Consider the following 18,148-nt stretch of genomic DNA (forward strand, 5'->3'; position numbering starts at 1 on the left):
CCAATCTTCTGAAATTATTCTCGAAATACGAAAATCCCCATACACTTGCTTGTTTGTAACTGGTGCTCCCCTAAATATTGTTTCTTCCATTATCCAAGTCCCGGTAATTGACATATGCAGCTCTTGGAGATTTCGAGACGTAACGAGCCATGAAGCTGTGAAGCCTTCGAATCCAGTTTATGTGCCTTTCTGATTCCGTATTCTCTTCTGCAGACCAGAATACTGAATATTCGATCATAAATATGTTGCCTGACCGATGTGGGAAAGGAATTTCCAATTCTGAAATCTCTGTTAAGAATTAATACACACCTCAGCATCAAACTCATTCTATAGTCATCAGCTGATTATCCTTGCTGTATCAGTTTTCTGTTTCACCAGAATTCTTTCGGTCACAACAGATTCCAAACATCCTCCATGAATATAGGAACAAATCACAGCTGTGTATTCTAGAATATTCCTTTGTAATATATAAATAATCTTCCAGCTGAAGATGATGAATACACAAGAAATTCACTATTAAATATTCACAGCACTTTTAACTTGGTATCAGAGCAACAATGGCCAACGCCAACATCAATTCCAACTCTCCACCAACATCAGAATCAAGCACAATGGTGCCTCCAGTGCAGCGAAGCAACCATGTCTCACCATCTGGTGTCTACCTAACTCAGATGCTGTCTGTTAAGCTTGACAAGGATAATTTTCTGCTATGGAAAAACATGATCCTCCCAATTATACGAGGACACAATCTGGAAGGATATATTCTGGGGACAAAGGTGTGTCCTCCAGAATTTATTGGAACCCAAACCGCTGGAGATGCAGGAATAATAGTGGAGATGAAAAAGAATCCTGAATATGACCAATGGATGTCAACAGATCAGCTACTAATGGGATGGTTCTACTCATCAATGACCCCAAACATAGCTATGAGGGTCATGGGCAGCTGCAACTCCAACAAACTGTGGATTGCATTGGAAGAGAGCTATGGCATCCAAAACAAATCCAGGATAACATTTCTCACTGGGGAACTTCAAAAATCAAGGAAAGGAACCATGAGCGATCGATCAATACCTCAACAAAGTAAAACTTCTGGCAGATAACCTTGAAGTCGCTGGGAAAACTATCCCTCACTCAGATCTGGTCACTTAGGTGTCGGCTGGTTTGGATGAAGAATATACACCAATTGTTGTTCAAATCAATAGTAGAGATTACATCTCTTGGGGAGAACTTCAATCAACACTTATGACCTTTGAGAGTAGATTGGAACATCTCCATGCTGTTAAGAATGAGATAGCAGGGATCAATCTTGATCAAACATCAGTCAATTTTACTAAAAGATCAGGCTCCAGCTATTATCACTCTAGATCCTACAAGCAAGGAAATGGTGGAAGATTCTCAAACTTCAGTAATTTCAGAGGAGGAAGAAGAGGTAGAAGCAGAGGTGGAAACTTCAATGATGGTGACAGACCTATATGTCAAGTATGTGGCAAAATTGGACATAAGGCTAACATCTGCAACTTTAGATATGATGAGCGGTACACAGGAACACCACCAAATCAGAGAAATAACTATAGTCATTCACCAACAGCCTTTGTTGCATCTCCCAGTACTGTGAGTGATTCAGCTTGGTTTGCAGATACAGGAGCCAGCAACCATGTCATTGCTGAAAAGGGAAACATTGGTTCAATCAATGTGTACACTGGTAAGGACAAAATTATGGTTGGAAATGGAAATAAGTTACACATTTCACACATTGGTAACACTCACATCCCAACTTTAACTGATAAATCACTTGTGCTATATAAATTGTTACATGTTCCTGAGATCAGAAAAAATCTCATCAGTGTGTCACAATTAACAACTGATAATCAAGTTTACATGGAGTTTCACTCTAATTGCTATTTTGTTAAGGACAAGCAAACGAAGGAAGTGGTGCTGCAAGGGAAGCTTAAGGAAGGGTTGTATCAACTGGACTTCCCTCAGCAAAACACCAAGTATCACTCTCAAAAGTCAATTCTCTCAAATAAATTCTGTTGTGTTGTCTCCCCTGTTAGTCCTAGTCTAGAGTCCAATCAAGAGTCTTTAAATTCCCAAACCGATGTATGGCACAAGAGACTTGGACACCCATCTAGTCAAGTGGTATCTCAAGTACTCAAAATATGTAATCAAAAGGTGAAGAACAATGAAATCAAATTTTTCTGTGAGGCCTATCAATTTGGAAAATCTCTATCTATTACCATTCTCTCTATCTACTTCACATGCCAAAGCACCTTTAGAACTCATATACACAAACCTATGGGGACAAGCACTTATACAATCAACATCATGTTTTAGATATTACATAAGCTTTCTGGATGATTTTAGTAGGTTTACCCTGATATATCCTCTAAGACAAAAATCTGAAGCGCTAAACGTTTTCACCCAGGTCAGAAAATTAGTTGAAAACAAGTTTGGAAGCAAAATAAAAACTCTTCAATCTCACTGGGAAGAGTACAGAAACTTCACAAGCCTTTTAGCACAAACTGGAATTGAATTCAGACACCCTTGTCCCTACACATCAGCTCAAAATGGTAGGATAGAGAGAAAACACAGGCATATAACTGAGACAGGACTTACGCTATTAGCTCAAGCCAAACTACCTCTAAAATATTGGTGGGAATCTTTTCAAACTGCAACTTAACTCATAAACATGATGCCTACACCTACACTCAAAATGCAATCCCCATTCCAAGTTTTGTACAGAAAGGAACCTGATTACAAGGCACTAAATATTTTTGGATGCACATGTTATCCTTTTCTTAGACCATATCAAACACACAAATTTAGTTTTCACTCAACTAAATGTGTCTTTCTTGGCTATAGTGAGTCCCATAAAGGTTACAAATGTCTGAGCTCAACAGGAAAAATATACATCTCAAGACATGTTGTGTTCAATGAATTTGAGTTTCCTTTTGGGTCTTTGTTTCCTGCTCAAAGTCAACCTAATCCTGGTGTAACTGAAACAGTAGTGTCACACTTTCAATTTCCCTCTCAACTGAACAATTCAAATCCTACTTCAAGCCCTGCTGATACAACTCATTTTGAAGCAACTCATACTATGCATCACTTACTTCCCAGCTTAAGTGACAATCAGCTTGAAAGTATTGATAACAGTGAGGAGGAAAACAACAATCAAAGGTTAATCAGTGACACAAATGAGGAATGTGTGGAAATAGAAGTTGAACTACCTTAGAACAATCAAAGATCTGGATCAGATGGTGATGTTGATCACACCAGTAATCGACAACCGGCAAGCTATGAGCTAAAACAGAGACACAAGCAAAGAGCAGGTAACCAGATACAACATCCTATGATCACTAGGGCAAAGGCTGGAGTGTTCAAACCTAAAGCTTATTTAGGAATATCAGTTGAATGTGATTATGAACCATCAGATACCAAAAGTGCAACTGAGGCATTGATGAACAAAGACTGGAAGAAAGCTATGGAGGAAGAGTTCAATGCACTAATGAAAATCGGAACATGGAAACTTGTACCCCCATCACCAGCCTACAATATAGTGGGGAACAAGTGGGTTTTCAGAATCAAACACAACTCAGATGGATCAATTCAGAGGTTCAAGGCAAGGCTGGTGGCCAAAGGATTTCACCAAACTCCTGGAGTTGATTTCTATGAAACTTTCAGTCCAATTATTAAAGCATCGACCTTAAGGATCATTCTCACTTTAGCAGTCTCAAAGGGATGGAAAATTAGGCAAGTTGATATCAATAATGCCTTTCTAAATGGTGAACTCGAAGAGGTAGTATATATGAATCAACCGGGGGGATTCATAGATAAATCAAGACCACCTTATGTGTGTAAAATGGAAAAGGCACTCTACGGACTGAAACAGGCACCTAGAGCTTGGTATGACAAATTGAAAACCACACTAATAAGCTGGAAGTTCAAACAATCAATAGCTGATATACATCACTGTTTTATTTCAAGAATGAAAATCTGATTATTTTTGCACTCATCTATGTGGATGATATAGTGGTCACAGGAAATGACACAGGACTGCTGCAAAGATTCGTAGATGAATTGAACAAGAGATTTGCATTAAAGGATATGGCGCAACTGCATCACTTTCTTGGAATTGAAGTACAGTGGCATGAATCAGGACTTCATCTTACACAAACAAGGTATATTGCTGAGCTGCTTAAAAAATTTGAACTTCAAAATCTGAAACCTTGTCCTACTCCCATTCTTGCTGATAAAACCATGTCAAAGGCTGATGGAGAAATGATGAAGGACCCTTCAATTTATAGAAGTGCAGTAGGATGATTGCAATGCCTCACACACACCAAGCGTGACATAACTTTTGCTGTGAACAAGTTGAGTCAGTTCTTGCAATCTCCAACATCCACACATTGGCAGGCATTAAAAAGGGTATTAAGGTATCTGAAAGGAACTATAAATCAGGGGCTGTGGATACAAAGAAGTGACAGATTAGTGCTGAATGGATACTTCGATGCAGATTGGGCTTCTTGTCCAGATGATAGGAGATCAACAGAAGGCTATTGCATCTACTTGGGAGATAACCTAATAGCCTGGTCATCAAAGAAACAACATGTAGTTGCCAGATCAAGTACCGAGTCAGAATACAGAGCTCTTGCGTCAGCAGCCTCGAAAATTACTTGGATTCAATCACTGTTTAAAGAACTTGAACTACCACAAGTGTCGACTCCAGTTTTATGGTGTGATAACATGAGTGCTGGGGCCTTAGCTGCAAATCCCGTATACCATGCAAGAACAGAGCACATTGAGTTGGACATTCATTTCATCAGAGACAAAGTTCTTGGAAGAGAATTAGAAGTGAGATATGTGCCATCATCTGATCAAGTTGTAGACTTGCTGACTAAAGGTCTCTCACACTCAAGATTCTCTTCTTAAAGGACAAGCTTGGAGTTACATTGGTACCATCCAGCTTGAAGGGGGGTGTTAAGAATTAATATACACCTCAGCATCTAACTCATTCTACAGTCATCAGCTGATTATCCTTGCTATATCAGTTTTCTGTTTCACCAGAATTCTTTCGGTTACAACAGATTCCAAACATCCTCCATGAATATAGGAACAAATCACAGCTGTGTATTCTAGAATATTCCTTTGTAATATATAAATAATCTTCCAGCTGAAGCTGATGAATACACAAGAAATTCACTATTAAATATTCACAGTACTTTTAACTCTCACCAATTCTCCCTCCATATGGACTGAACTGCAATTCAGCACTACCTTCGCCTTCTTCAATAAGAAACTCCCATATGCGTTTCAGACCATGTCTTGAAATTGGTTGCCTCACATAATTGGATTTCCCTTTGGTATACGCACTTGAAAATACTGATTCGTCTATCAAAATATCAAGTGATTCTCTCAGCAGGTTGTAGAAATGCAATGTCGATTCTATCCAACTCATTTCGATGCAATCTTCTTTCACCACACGCAATTCTGGAAATATCTCTTGCATTTTTTGGAAGAGATCATCAACTGAGCCTAGATACAGAGATCTAAAATTTGCTCCGACTGTCCTCTTTCCAGTTATTGAAGAGTTAAAGCTCGTAAAGAAGAGCCTTAACATAAGATCATCCTCCACCTTATCAGCAATATATTGCCACTGATGCACTAGATGGGTTGCGTTTTGCTCTAACGTTCTTGTGACATTGAAAACAGTCCCAATTTCAGGAACCAGGACTAATTTCAACTTAAATGCAACCACAATCCCAAAGCTAGCACCTCTCCCTCCTCTAATGGCCCAAAAGAGATCTTCTCCCATGGATTCTCGGTCAAGAATTCGGCCCTTAGCATCAATCAGTTTGGCGTCGATAATGTTATCTATTGCAAGGCCGTGTTTACGTGACATCATGCCATATCCTCCGCCGCTGAATTGCCCTCCAATACCCACCGTAGGGCAAACGCCAGCCGGGAAAGCTAGAGTCCTGCTTTTGTTAGCAATTGTATAATAAAGTTCACCGAGTGCTGCACCTGTTTGAACCCATGCAGTTTTTTTATCAGTGTCAATGGATATTGATCTTAGGTTTCTCATATCCACCAAGACAAAAGGAGTTTCAGAAATGAATGAAAGTCCTTCAAAATCATGTCCACCACTTCGGACTTTTAGCTGAATCCCATGTTTCTCCGAGCAATAAATTGCTGCCTGAATTTGGGATTCATGCTCTGGTGTAACAATTACGATAGGTCTCTGGGTGGAGTTTGATGCCGGCCTTAGATTTCTTATTGAAGATTGGAGAATAGATGAATATGATGCATTTTTTGGTGTGTAAATTGAATCAAAATCTGAGTTGAAACTTTGAAACTGGAGGGTGAGGCATTCAAGGAAATCATTTTTCTTATGAGCCGAAGAAGCTCCCGAAATAGAAATGAATGCGAAAAGAAAAAGTGAGAGCATACCAGCTAGAATCTGCATACTTTGTTTTGTTTTTATATTTTCATTCTGATTGGTTGCATGTATTTATAGATGTTCATAGTCACTTTCCTAAATGACTTTGTGACGTCGGGAAGGATAGTGATTATCCTATTAGCTTCTTATAGCAGATGATTCGCAAGAAAAGAACGACAAAAAACGCCCAAAAATCAGAGAAAATACTCTGTATTCAATTCAATATTATTAATAATGTAGAATGATCAAAATTAACCCACAAGCTGGGTTAAATAGCTGCGAAATACGAGATTATGGGAAAATTACCAAAAGTAAAATATTAAGTAAAAGAAGTAAGTTGCCAAAAATATGGCTCAATTCGAGTTTTCTAACATATGGAAAAAAGGAAACGAAATATTACTATAAATATTAAAAAAAAACTTAAAATTGAATTTTGGAAATGAAAATAGTGGATTTTGGGCTCGAAATTGACATCCACTAAGCATAGCTAGGTGGCCATGATGTGCGCGCTGAAGAGACCTATCCAGATTGGGGTCATAATAGCGATTCTGATAACCGTAGCCAAAGTTATGGCCAAATTACCAAAGACGCGTCAAATTCCCCCAATTAAGGAAATAATGACAATTCACTTTCCATCTTTGCACCGATCTGCCATCTCATGGTATCTCAGAGCCATCATCATGCTATCTGACAAATCAACATCACTCGACTCGGATCCTCCTGCATCAGTCACCCCAGGTTGGAAAGAACTCGCCCTCGAGTTCACAGTAACTTCATCGGACTCCACAAAACAAGGGCTTAGGTGTTTTACATTGAAGACGTCAGAGGTCTTCAAATGGCTAGGGAGGCGCAACCTGTAAGCATTATCATTGGTCTTCTGCAACACTTCACAAGGTCCAATCTTCCGCTCCTTTAGCTTATTGTATTCCCCAGCTGGAAAACGATCACGAGTTAATACTGCCCAAACAAAATCACCAACATCAAACAACACCTAGCGTCGATGACTATCTGCCTGAACTTTGTACTTAGTATTACTATCCTGTATGGACAGCTTCACCTGCTCATGGATACCTCGAAGATGTTCAGCCATCTCATCAGCTTTGTTATTGAAGCGACCCACACGTGGAATTGGAGCCAAATCAAGTACTCCGGATGGGTTCAAACCATAGACAATTTCAAAAGGACTCAGTCCGGTAGTTCTATTCCTCGACCGGTTATAAGCAAACTTTGCTTAAGGTAATGCCAATCCCACTGCTTCGATTTAGTCCCGGCTAAGCTTCTCAAAAGATTTTCCAAACTTCGATTCACCACCTTAGTCTGACCATCTGTTTGGGGATGGTATGCGCTGCTAAAATTCAGTTTCGTTCCAAGTTTCTCCCACGAACTCCTCCAGAAATGACTCATAAACTTAGTGTCATGGTCAGAAGTAATTGACTGTGGAACACCATGTAAACGCACAATCTCTCTGAAATAAAGATGAGCAATCCGAGTAGCATCCATTGTCTTCCAACAAGCCACAAAATGAGCCATCTTTGAAAATCTGTCAACCACAACAAGAATGAAATCCATCGCTTGCTATGTACGAGGTAAGCCCAAGACAAAATCCATACTGACGTCAAACCAAGGAGCTTCATGTATGGGTAATGGTGTGTACAATCCAACATTAGTAAGAGCCCCTTTAGACTGCTAACATACATAACACCGCACCACATAATGCGCCACATCACTGTTCAACTTGGGCCAGTAATAATCAGAAGAGACCAATGCCAATGTCTTGTCTCGCCCAAAATTTCGTTCGTTATGAAGTTCACTAATAATCTGCTGCCTTAGTGAACAATCCGGAATGCATAACTGCAATCCACGAAACAGGTAACCCTTATGTAAAACAAAAATCATGTTGGTGATTATCAGTTACCTCCCGAATTATCTTCCCAAATGAAGGATCCGCAGCATACATATTGGGAAATGCCTCAAATCCGACAATCTTGGTGCTCATGGTGGTGAGGAGTAATGTACGACGGCTCAATGCATCTGCTACTCGATTCAAACTCCCTGCTTGATGCCTGAGTGTGAAAGTAAACTCTTGCAAGTACGCCACCCACTTTGCATGTCGCCTACTCAGCCTGTGCTGACCATTGATGTACTTCAAAGCCTCATGATCAGTAACAAGAATGAACTCCCTCTGTACCAGGTAATGGCACCAATGCTTCAGAGTCTGAACTATGGCATAGAACTCCAGGTCATAAGTGGAATAATTTTTCTTCGATCCTGATAGCTTCTCACTAAAAAAAGGCTACTGGACGTCCCTCCTGACTCAGAACACCACCAATACCAACTCCAGACGCATCACAGTTTACCTCAAACACCTTCTCAAAATTCGGAAGTGCCAAGATTGGGGCCTCCATCATCTTCTGCTTAACCAACTGAAAGCTAGCCTCTGCCTCCTCAGTCCACTGAAAATTACGCCCTTTTAGGCACTCTGTGATAGGAGCAATCAAGGTACTGAAGTTTCTGATGAATCGACGATAGAAGGATGCCAATCCATGGAAACTCCTGACATCGTGCAAAGTTTTTGGTTTCGGCCAATTCAAAGCTGCCTCAATTTTGGATTGATCTGCATGAACACCATCAGTAGACACAACAAAATCCAAAAAAGTTACAGAAGTTGTGAAGAAAGAACATTTATTCTGATTGATGAATAAGCACTCCGTCCTCATTACATCAAAGACAACACAACAATGATTAAAATGTGACTCCCATGTCAGACTATAAATAAGTATGTCATCAAAATAAACTACCACAAACTTCCCCATGAAAGGCTTAAAACCTGATGCATAAACCTCATAAAAGTGCTGGGTGTGCTGGATAGTCCAAAGGGCATGACCATCCACTCGTACAATCCATGATGTGTCTTGAACGAGGTCTTCCACTCATCTCCAGGCCTGATTCTGATCTAGTGGTATCCACTTTTAAGGTCAATTTTTGAGAAGACCTTAGAACTGGACAATTGATCCAACATGTCGTCTAGACGGGAAATTGAAAACCTGTACTTCACTGTAATCCTGTTAATTGCCCTGCTGTCAACACACATACGCCATGACCCATCTTTCTTCGGCACTAGTAGAGCAGGAACTGCACAAGGACTCATGCTCTCACGAATGTAGCCCCTTTCCAATAATTCTACCGCCTGTCGCTGTAACTCTTCAGCTTCCATGGGACTAAGGCGATATGCTGGTCGGTTTGGTAGACTCGACCCTGGAATCGATCGATCTGATGTTGAATGTCCCTCATAGGTGGTAGTCCTGGAGGAAGATCCTCCAGCATCAAGTTAGAAAACTCCATCAGTGGTTGCTACACTTCTGCTAGAAACTCTGAATCCACATTCGCTGTACTAGTTTCACGAGACATTAAAGCATAAACTATTTTTTCACGCCCAACCTCAACCAAGAACCTGGACATAGAAAGTAGATTGGGGTTATTAACTACCGGGGCAAGGATGCTTCCTTCCCTACGAGGCACCAAAACAATTCTCTTCCCTTTGATGCTAAGAGAATAAGTATTCTTCCGCCCATGATGGATAACACTGTGATCATACTGCCAAGGTCGTCCCAGCAAAACATGACACGCGTCCATTGATACCACATCACACCAACCATTATCAAAATATTTTTTTCCAATCGAGAAAGACACTAAGCATCGTTTTTCTACCGTTACCTCACTGCCTTTATTCAGCCAAGACAACTTGTATGGTTTAGGATGACGATCCATCTTCAGTTACAGTTTCTCGATAGCCTCAGATACTACATTCTCACAACTGCCACTATCAATTATCAGCTTACAGACTTTATCAGCAACTGTGTAGGTTGTGTGGAAAACGTTGGTCCTCAACCAATCAACCCCTGAGTCGCCCTTGGGAGTCAGCAGTCTCTTTCGAACGACCAGGCTCTCCTAACCATCTCCATATAGTACGTCCTCATCTTCACCCTCATCATACACAGGTTCCCCAACTTCCTCGAACTCTTCTATCATATCCTCCTCAATCAGAAGATTTTTATTCTTCTGACCAGTAGGCTTCCTGCAATCAGTCGCCCTATGCCCCTGTTCACCTCTGACTACTGGCCTCCTACTCTGCTGTTTCTCTACTGCAAGTGCTCGTTGATATGCCTCAGAAACTGTCCACAATGAATGAAGGCTGAGAACATCCTGCAAGGGCTGCCTTAATCCCCCCAAATACCGTGCTACCATTTGTTCCTCTGTCTCAGATAAATCATTTCGAGCCACCAACTGATAGAATTTTTCAGTATAATCATTGACTGATCTTGCGCCTTGCCTTAGTGAATGAAGCCTCTGAAACAAGGTTTGAGTATAGCCAAAAGGGAGGAAGTGCCCTTTCATCTTCTTCTTCATCTTCTCCCAGTTAGTAATTTTGGATTTTCCCTGTCGCTCCCGTGAACGCTTCAACTGTTCCCACCATGTCGATGCCCTGCCTTTGAGTTTGATGGCGACCAGTTTCACTTTGACACGATCTGGAACCTCCTTATATTCAAAAATCCACTCCACTTCATTCAGCCAATCAATAAACCTTCAGCCTGCAACTTACCAGAAAACTCGGGCAGATCCACTTTGAAACTGAGATCCACATGACAATCCTCCCATCCACGATGCTTCCGAACTCGAGCACAATGGTGATACGGGTTTTCGAAACTGGTATCGGAATCATGACCTTCCACATCATGATTACCGAACTCCTGCTCCGCTAAACGTTGGGTTAACTCCGCAACTTGTCTCTGTTAATCTTCAATCGTCACATCCTGAATATTACGATCACAGTGCAGGACTTCCTCAATCAGAACCTGTCCTCGACGACCACGACCACATCCACCAACCATTATTACTGATGGTATTTATCTCTCGAGAAGATGCTGACGCTCTGATACCAACTGACGCCGAGAAGGATAGTGATTATCCTATTGGCTTGTTGTAACAGATAATTCACAAGAAAAGAATGACAAAAAATGCCCAAAAAATCAGAGAAAATACTCTGTATTCAATTCAATATTATTAATAATGCAGAATGATCAAAATTAACCCACAAGCTGGGTTAAATAACTGCGAAATACGAAATTATGGAAAAATTACCAAAAATGGCAAAATCTCGAAATTATACCAAAATAAAATATTAAGTAAAAGAAATAAGTTGCCAAAAATTTGGCTCAATTCGAGTTTTCTATCATATGGAAAAAAAGGAAATGAAATATTACCATAAATAGTAAAAAATAACTTAAAATTGAATTTTGAAAAGAAAAACAGTGGATTTTGGGCTCGAAATTGATGTCCACCGAGCATAGCTAAGTGGCCACGACGTGTGCGCCGAAGAGAGCTTTCCGGATTGGGCTCATAATAGTGATTCTGATAACCGTAGCCTAAGTAATGGCCAAATTACCAAAGACGCGTCAAATTCCCCCAATTAAGGAAATAATGGCAATTCACTTTTCATCTTTGCGTCGATCCGCCATCTCATGGTATCTCAGCGCTATCATCATGCTATTTGACAAATCAGCATCACTCGACTCGGATCCTCCTGCATCACTTTGAGTTCATGTCGGAAGAAAATTCAAACTTCAATCGTGAGCTTTCACGTGGTAAGATTAATTAATGAACCACACAAAAAGAAATTTAAAAATGTTTCACAGCTTCCTCGAAGAAAATCTGGTCAAAATTTTTGTTTTTTTTTATGATTTTCTTTACACAAATTTTGGTGCTGAAAAACGTGTAAACAGTAAATTTGTTAAAAGAATTATTTGAGATACAAGTTTGTTAGATAATTATAAGATCAATTTTTGTATTCGTAGAGCATAATGCGTAAAGTAAATGAAGATTTTACTTAGCCCTCCAACACGTATCCCTAATGTGGTGATGCTTTAGGGTTCTAACAAGGGATGCAAGAAAATAATTTTTGTCATACATTTGAAGTAGCTGAAAAAATATATGAGGAATTGCCAAAAGAAATAAACGCAGATGGCAGCCCTCAACGTCCCCGCTAACCTTTCTATTGTTGCAAACTTCTTGTTCTGTAGTTAACCTATTCTTATATACTGATTTAGATGATTATCCCTCGACTGTCCCTCACTAAGTTATTAATTGCCCACATTATGCAGTATATAGTTGTTCATTGAAATTCCACCAAGCTTATGGAATATTTGACAAGTATTCGTTAAAAGTGAGTTTAGAGTATCATTTCCAACGGCTTTCCAACGGCTTCATCTCCTACCCGAATGAGCAGAATAAAAACTTCCTACTAATGATATGGTAAGAGAACCTAAATTATGTTTCTTTGAAATAGTCATAGATTCAAACAACTGTAATTAAGGTTTTCTTGCCATATCAATAGTATTTGATGAGTTGAGTGTTCTACATTATTAACTAATTACTATAGTAAATATAACTAAATGCATGTAAAGATGATTTTCAAGAAGTATATATGGAAATCCTGTTAAGAATCCGACTTCACTATTAGTCTCCCATTCTAGTTCTCTACATCTATCTTTTAATCTAAGTCAGCTATAGATTGACAAGTGGCAATCCTATTTAATTGAAAAAATTCCCTCGAGCAAAGCATATTTCTAAATACAACTCAAATATCCCTATCCCAAATTCGAATATATATAAATGCATTAAACTAAGAGATTACATTTTTTAAATTCATAAAGCATAAACAATTATCCTTGACATCTATAAGGCCTTATGTTGATTATCATGATGTGCTAAACTTATTTCTTACCTTTTGATAATGAAACAAGTCACTTAAATATCTAAATAGTGATAAAGCATTTTTTATATTCATTATATATGCAATAACAACCAATCAACACAATTCATACTTAAAAGAATAATTCTGAAAAAAAAAAGGGTTAATTACGGTTTACATCATCATCCCAACACTTAATGAATGTTGCCTAACATGCTAATTATACCCTAAAAAAAAAAAAACAAATAAATAATTGTTCAGAGTCAAGCAGCATTAAAAAATGCTTGAAAAACGTCAAGTGAACACTCAAGTGATTTTTGCAAAGACTAACCACTGATGTCTGCTCTATTGCTTTATTTATCAGGTGAAATCCTAGTTCGCGATTTTCAATCTTTTTATAACTCCAAACAACCTATAATTCTCTAATACTATAAATACCCAGTGGTAAATAATCAACGAAGAGAACATCCTATTGAAGAACACACAATCAGTCCATAATTCTCATGGATAAAGGGAGAAAAGGTTATAAAAATAAAAATAAAAAAAAAATGCTCATAGACAAAGGGAGAAACGGTTGTACAAAAATTAAAGTTGTCTTTCTTTAATATGTTCTATTAGCATAGGGTTTGACTTTTATTATTCGAGGAAAATATTCATTTACTAGCTAGTGATTTTCTTTTGTATGTCCTTTCAAAAAATTAAAGTTTTAAGTTTGCTCACAAGGCGTTAGTGACACATTTCGCACATGAATCTCTCATATTTTGTACTTCATATAAGTTTAAAATGAGTTGTGTGAGAAAATTTCATTATGCATAGATTATTATGGTATAAATGATCGAATGCCTCTTCGTGTTATCACATGAATTCTATTTTCAGGCAATAAAATGACAAAAAAGAGAAGACGAGATTACACCAGCTGGAATCTGATTGGTTGCATGTGTTTATGGATGTACATAGTGACTTTTGTAAATGACTGTTGAAATGAATTTAGAATTTATTACGTCTCGATTATATGAGAAGAAAATTCAAACTTTAATCGTGACCAACGCAAAAAGAAATTTACGAATGTTTCACTGCTTCCTAAAAGAAAATCTGGCCTAAATGTTGGCCTAAAAGATAAACATGCAAACAGTAAATTTTCAAGCTATTATTTGTGGTTCAAGTTTGTGAAATAATTAGCAAGTCAATATAATTTTTTTTTTTTTATTTTCGCAAAGCTTAACGTGTAGCACTTCAACTATAATGCCTAACATGGTGAGGAGGTTTGGTTCTATTGAGGGACACAAGAAAAAAAAATTTAGTCACGCATTTGAAGAATTGCCAAACGGAGATGACAGCCTTCAGAGTCCGCATTAACCTTTCTATAGTGGCAAATTCTTGAATTGTTGTTAACCATCATTTATACATTGATCCTCACAAAGTTATTCGTTGCTGACATTACGAAGTAAATGGTTGTTTATTGCTTCTGCGATTTCATGTTGTTTACCAAAAATATATTTGCAAAGATGAGATAAGGAATCGATTTCACCGCCACTTGAAATACTTCAATTGAGTGTTTATCTAATTCCAGATTTTTTCCTTGCCTTTTATATTCAATTCCAAACCTCAAATCTTCAAGCATTTTATGTTTATTGCATAGTAACTCTTACTTTTTTTTCTTTGCCCCCCCACCCCCCAAATTAGGCTAAAATGTGACCCAATTGCTTTCTATGAAGAGTTTGAAATCGAAAGGAATATAAAATCTTTCTACCGGAGTTAGAATGGTATACCAATTTGTTTATTGCTTCAGCGATTCTTGTTATTTTGATCGCGAAAGGACAACTGATTTCTTTGTTTACATTTTGATCCCCATTATCTGATTTTCATCCGATTCCAATCCTTATTAGTTTGCTGGTTTTACTTCGTGTTTTGAAATTGCATAAAAAAAAAAAAAACTCATGAAAGGCTTTAAAATTAAAATATAAAGACTAATCTTAACTTATCCCATATTACACTGAAGACAACCATCATAAACTCATAAATTTATTCAATTTTTGACCCTCAATGGTTAAGTATATTCTTTTTAACTCATAAGTTGAACAACACCAAACTTATTTTTTAAACTCTCGCCCGGAGTGTATTCAAAGGTTGAAATCATAACACTAATTAATTTTCCTCCTAGTTTGGTTGGATCTTATCAATGTAAGTTATCACTTCAACTTCTAACAATTCTCCTAGATTTTAATTGCTTCAATCTCTATGATTCGACTAGACTAATAATCCTTATCAAAATAAATCAAAGCACATAATTTATCACTACTCATAAATCAGCACATCATTTCAATAATATCATCATAATTCGGTAAAGCTATCAAACTCATACAAGAATACAGACGCCAAAATCTTTTTGAAAATTTTCAAATTTCAAAATTTTCCTTTGTTTTCAATTATATGAAAGTCGTAAATTCCCACATAATAATTGAAATAATAGAAAATTAAAAAAACACACACACACACACACAACTTGACATTTTTTCACTCCCAAGCATAAACAATAAAATGTCCCCTGTGTATTCATATAAAAAACAATGTGCAATTAATAATATATAAGTGATACAGAAAGCAGAGGGTGTTCGTGAAGCAATTACGGAACTTTGAGTTAAAAAATGTTAAATTGATAATACAAAATATAGAGAGTTTTTTTATTAATGAATGATATGAAAATATAGGAAAATAAAGATTTAAATAGTCAAATAAAACACTAATCTACCCTTAAATAAAACAAATATATTTAACATCTCTCCTCAAATTCATGATGTTGCTGCAAGAAGCATCAAGAGTTTGCTAAACAAAAATGGAAACCATGAAATATAATGTAACTTTGTAAACAAGTCAACAACCTGCATGGTGGAGGGAACAAAAGATAACATGATAATACTAAGCTGATAATGATGTTGAGTGACATGATAATCAATCTCAATATGTTTGGTCCTCTCATGGAAAACAGTGAAGCTGGGTGCGTCTAAGATACCTCAAAATGCAAAGAATGGCATCCCAATGAACTATAGTAGGTGAGGTAACAAACTAACTGACTATATGAACAATATGTGCAATATCCGAACGAATGATATTGAGATAAACCAAGCTACCGATAAAAGTACGATATAAACCAGGATCTAATAATGGAGAACCATCAAAAGAAGAATACCGAGCATTAAGCTCAAGGGTGTATCAATAGTCCTATTATCAGTAAGACATACACGCTCAAATATATTTGCTATGTATTTAGACTAAGAAAGAAGACAACCTTTCGGAGAATATGCAACTTCAATGTCCAAAAAGTAGCGGAGTGAACCCAAATCTTTGATTGCAAAATAATAAGCTAACTCTGACTTTAGTGTTGTGATCCCATCAGTATCATCACCAATAATAATCATGTCATCAACATAAAAAGAGAGAAAAATGCAAGCAGTAGTTGTACATCTGTAAAATAAAGCTGAATCGTGATGACTAGGATGAAACCAAGTGAAGTAGTCATATTAGAAAACTTCTCTAACCAAGCTGAAGGTGCCTATTTGAGACCGTAGAGAACTTTTCGGAGTTTGCAAACTATAGACATAAAAATAATAATAAATAAATAAAATAAAATGGATTGGGTCAATTTAAGTAATTGGCCCAATTAAATTTTAAATCTACTAAAGTCCATAAAAAATGAAGGCCCATATTCATTTTAAAATAAACAAACAAATAAATAAAATCATAATCACTCAATTATTCATTTTAATTAAATATAATTGAGCAACTACCAATGGTACATAAGATATGGGGAGTAGAAGAAGAAGAGGTGAAAATGAAGCAAGAAAGAAAGCAAAGAACGCAATCACGAAGTGCTGAAGAAATATCAAGGCCGGAGGAAGGGAAGAAATCCTATCAAAACTAAACTCAGTGAACCCCAAGAAGATCAAAATCTTTTTTGAATCAAACACGTTTATGCCAAGTTCAAGAAGATCAAAGTCTTATTCAAATCAAATCAAATTCAAGTCCAAATCCAAACCTCAAATTTCAAGTTTCTAACAAGTCAAGTCTCGACAGATCAAATTTTCAACAAATTTTCGAAGACCAAGATTCAAACCACTTGGTTCTTCGTCAGATCCTTAATCAGAGGATTTTTACAATTTTTCAATTACAAGAAGTTCAACATCACTTTTATTTCTTAAAAGACAATTTGTAATGATTTTTGTATTTTAATATACGAAATTTCGTTCTACAAATTTCTTGGCAGCCTAGTGGGACCTTCTTGTCCTCTCTTCTTTTGATCTCAAAATCTTCAAATTTCAACTACTACATTAGCAATGACAGGTGAAAAGGCGAAACAAACTATGACTCATCTTGAAGAGACATTTGCCGAACTCTTCCATGCGACCAGGGCCCAAACAAAATCTAGGAAAACTCAACTTGTCACACCACAAAAGAAGTTCTCCAACAAAGTCAAATTGCCTTCAAGAAGTCAAACTCTCATTCGACATAAAAGATCATGAGTTCAGCGAAAAGTTCTCATTCGGGCTCCATCTCCAGTGATAGATCCTTGTCTGGATCTCCTCATGCCACTTCTCAACAAAAGTGGAAAGATGATGCCTTATCTGAAGAATCACTTGAGCCAGTGATGGTCACAGAAGCGGCATCGAGCCTAGATGACCGAATTCAACAAATGGCTTTAGCCATTGAAAAACTAGCAAAGTTATTGAAAGACAAAGATGCACATATCGCTGCACTCATACATAGGCTAGAGTCGCAAAATCCACCGACTAAAGAAGATCAGGAAAATTCAGTATCTTCCAAGGCCAAAGAGTTAGAAGTCCAAGAGCGCCAACAAAAGCAAGATATGCACGATCGAATAGTTGTTCAAAACGTGTTGCGTGACACTACTCAACTCTCCGTTGGCTTTCTATCTATCCAACAACTTCAACATATGATTGCGGACATCA

General features: G+C 37.6%; 2 protein-coding genes across 2 annotated transcripts; both read right to left on the reverse strand.

Moving 5' to 3' along the window:
• Positions 1 to 5,221: 5,221 nt before the first annotated feature.
• On the reverse strand, positions 5,222 to 6,445 carry LOC111376739 (berberine bridge enzyme-like 18). The gene has a single exon (XM_022999717.1). The coding sequence runs from the start codon at positions 6,443 to 6,445 to the stop codon at positions 5,222 to 5,224; it is 1,224 nt and encodes a 407-aa protein (XP_022855485.1).
• Positions 6,446 to 9,389: 2,944 nt separating this feature from the next.
• On the reverse strand, positions 9,390 to 10,204 carry LOC111376740. Its single transcript, XM_022999718.1, has 2 exons — positions 9,792 to 10,204; positions 9,390 to 9,738 (listed from the first exon to the last, which is right to left on the reverse strand). The coding sequence occupies exons 1-2, from the start codon at positions 10,202 to 10,204 to the stop codon at positions 9,390 to 9,392; spliced, it is 762 nt and encodes a 253-aa protein (XP_022855486.1).
• Between the last annotated feature and the right edge of the window lie 7,944 nt (positions 10,205 to 18,148).

The sequence above is a fragment of the Olea europaea genome, unplaced genomic scaffold (genome assembly GCF_002742605.1).
Source record: "Olea europaea var. sylvestris unplaced genomic scaffold, O_europaea_v1 scaffold1558, whole genome shotgun sequence".
In the NCBI taxonomy this organism is placed as follows: domain Eukaryota; kingdom Viridiplantae; phylum Streptophyta; class Magnoliopsida; order Lamiales; family Oleaceae; genus Olea; species Olea europaea.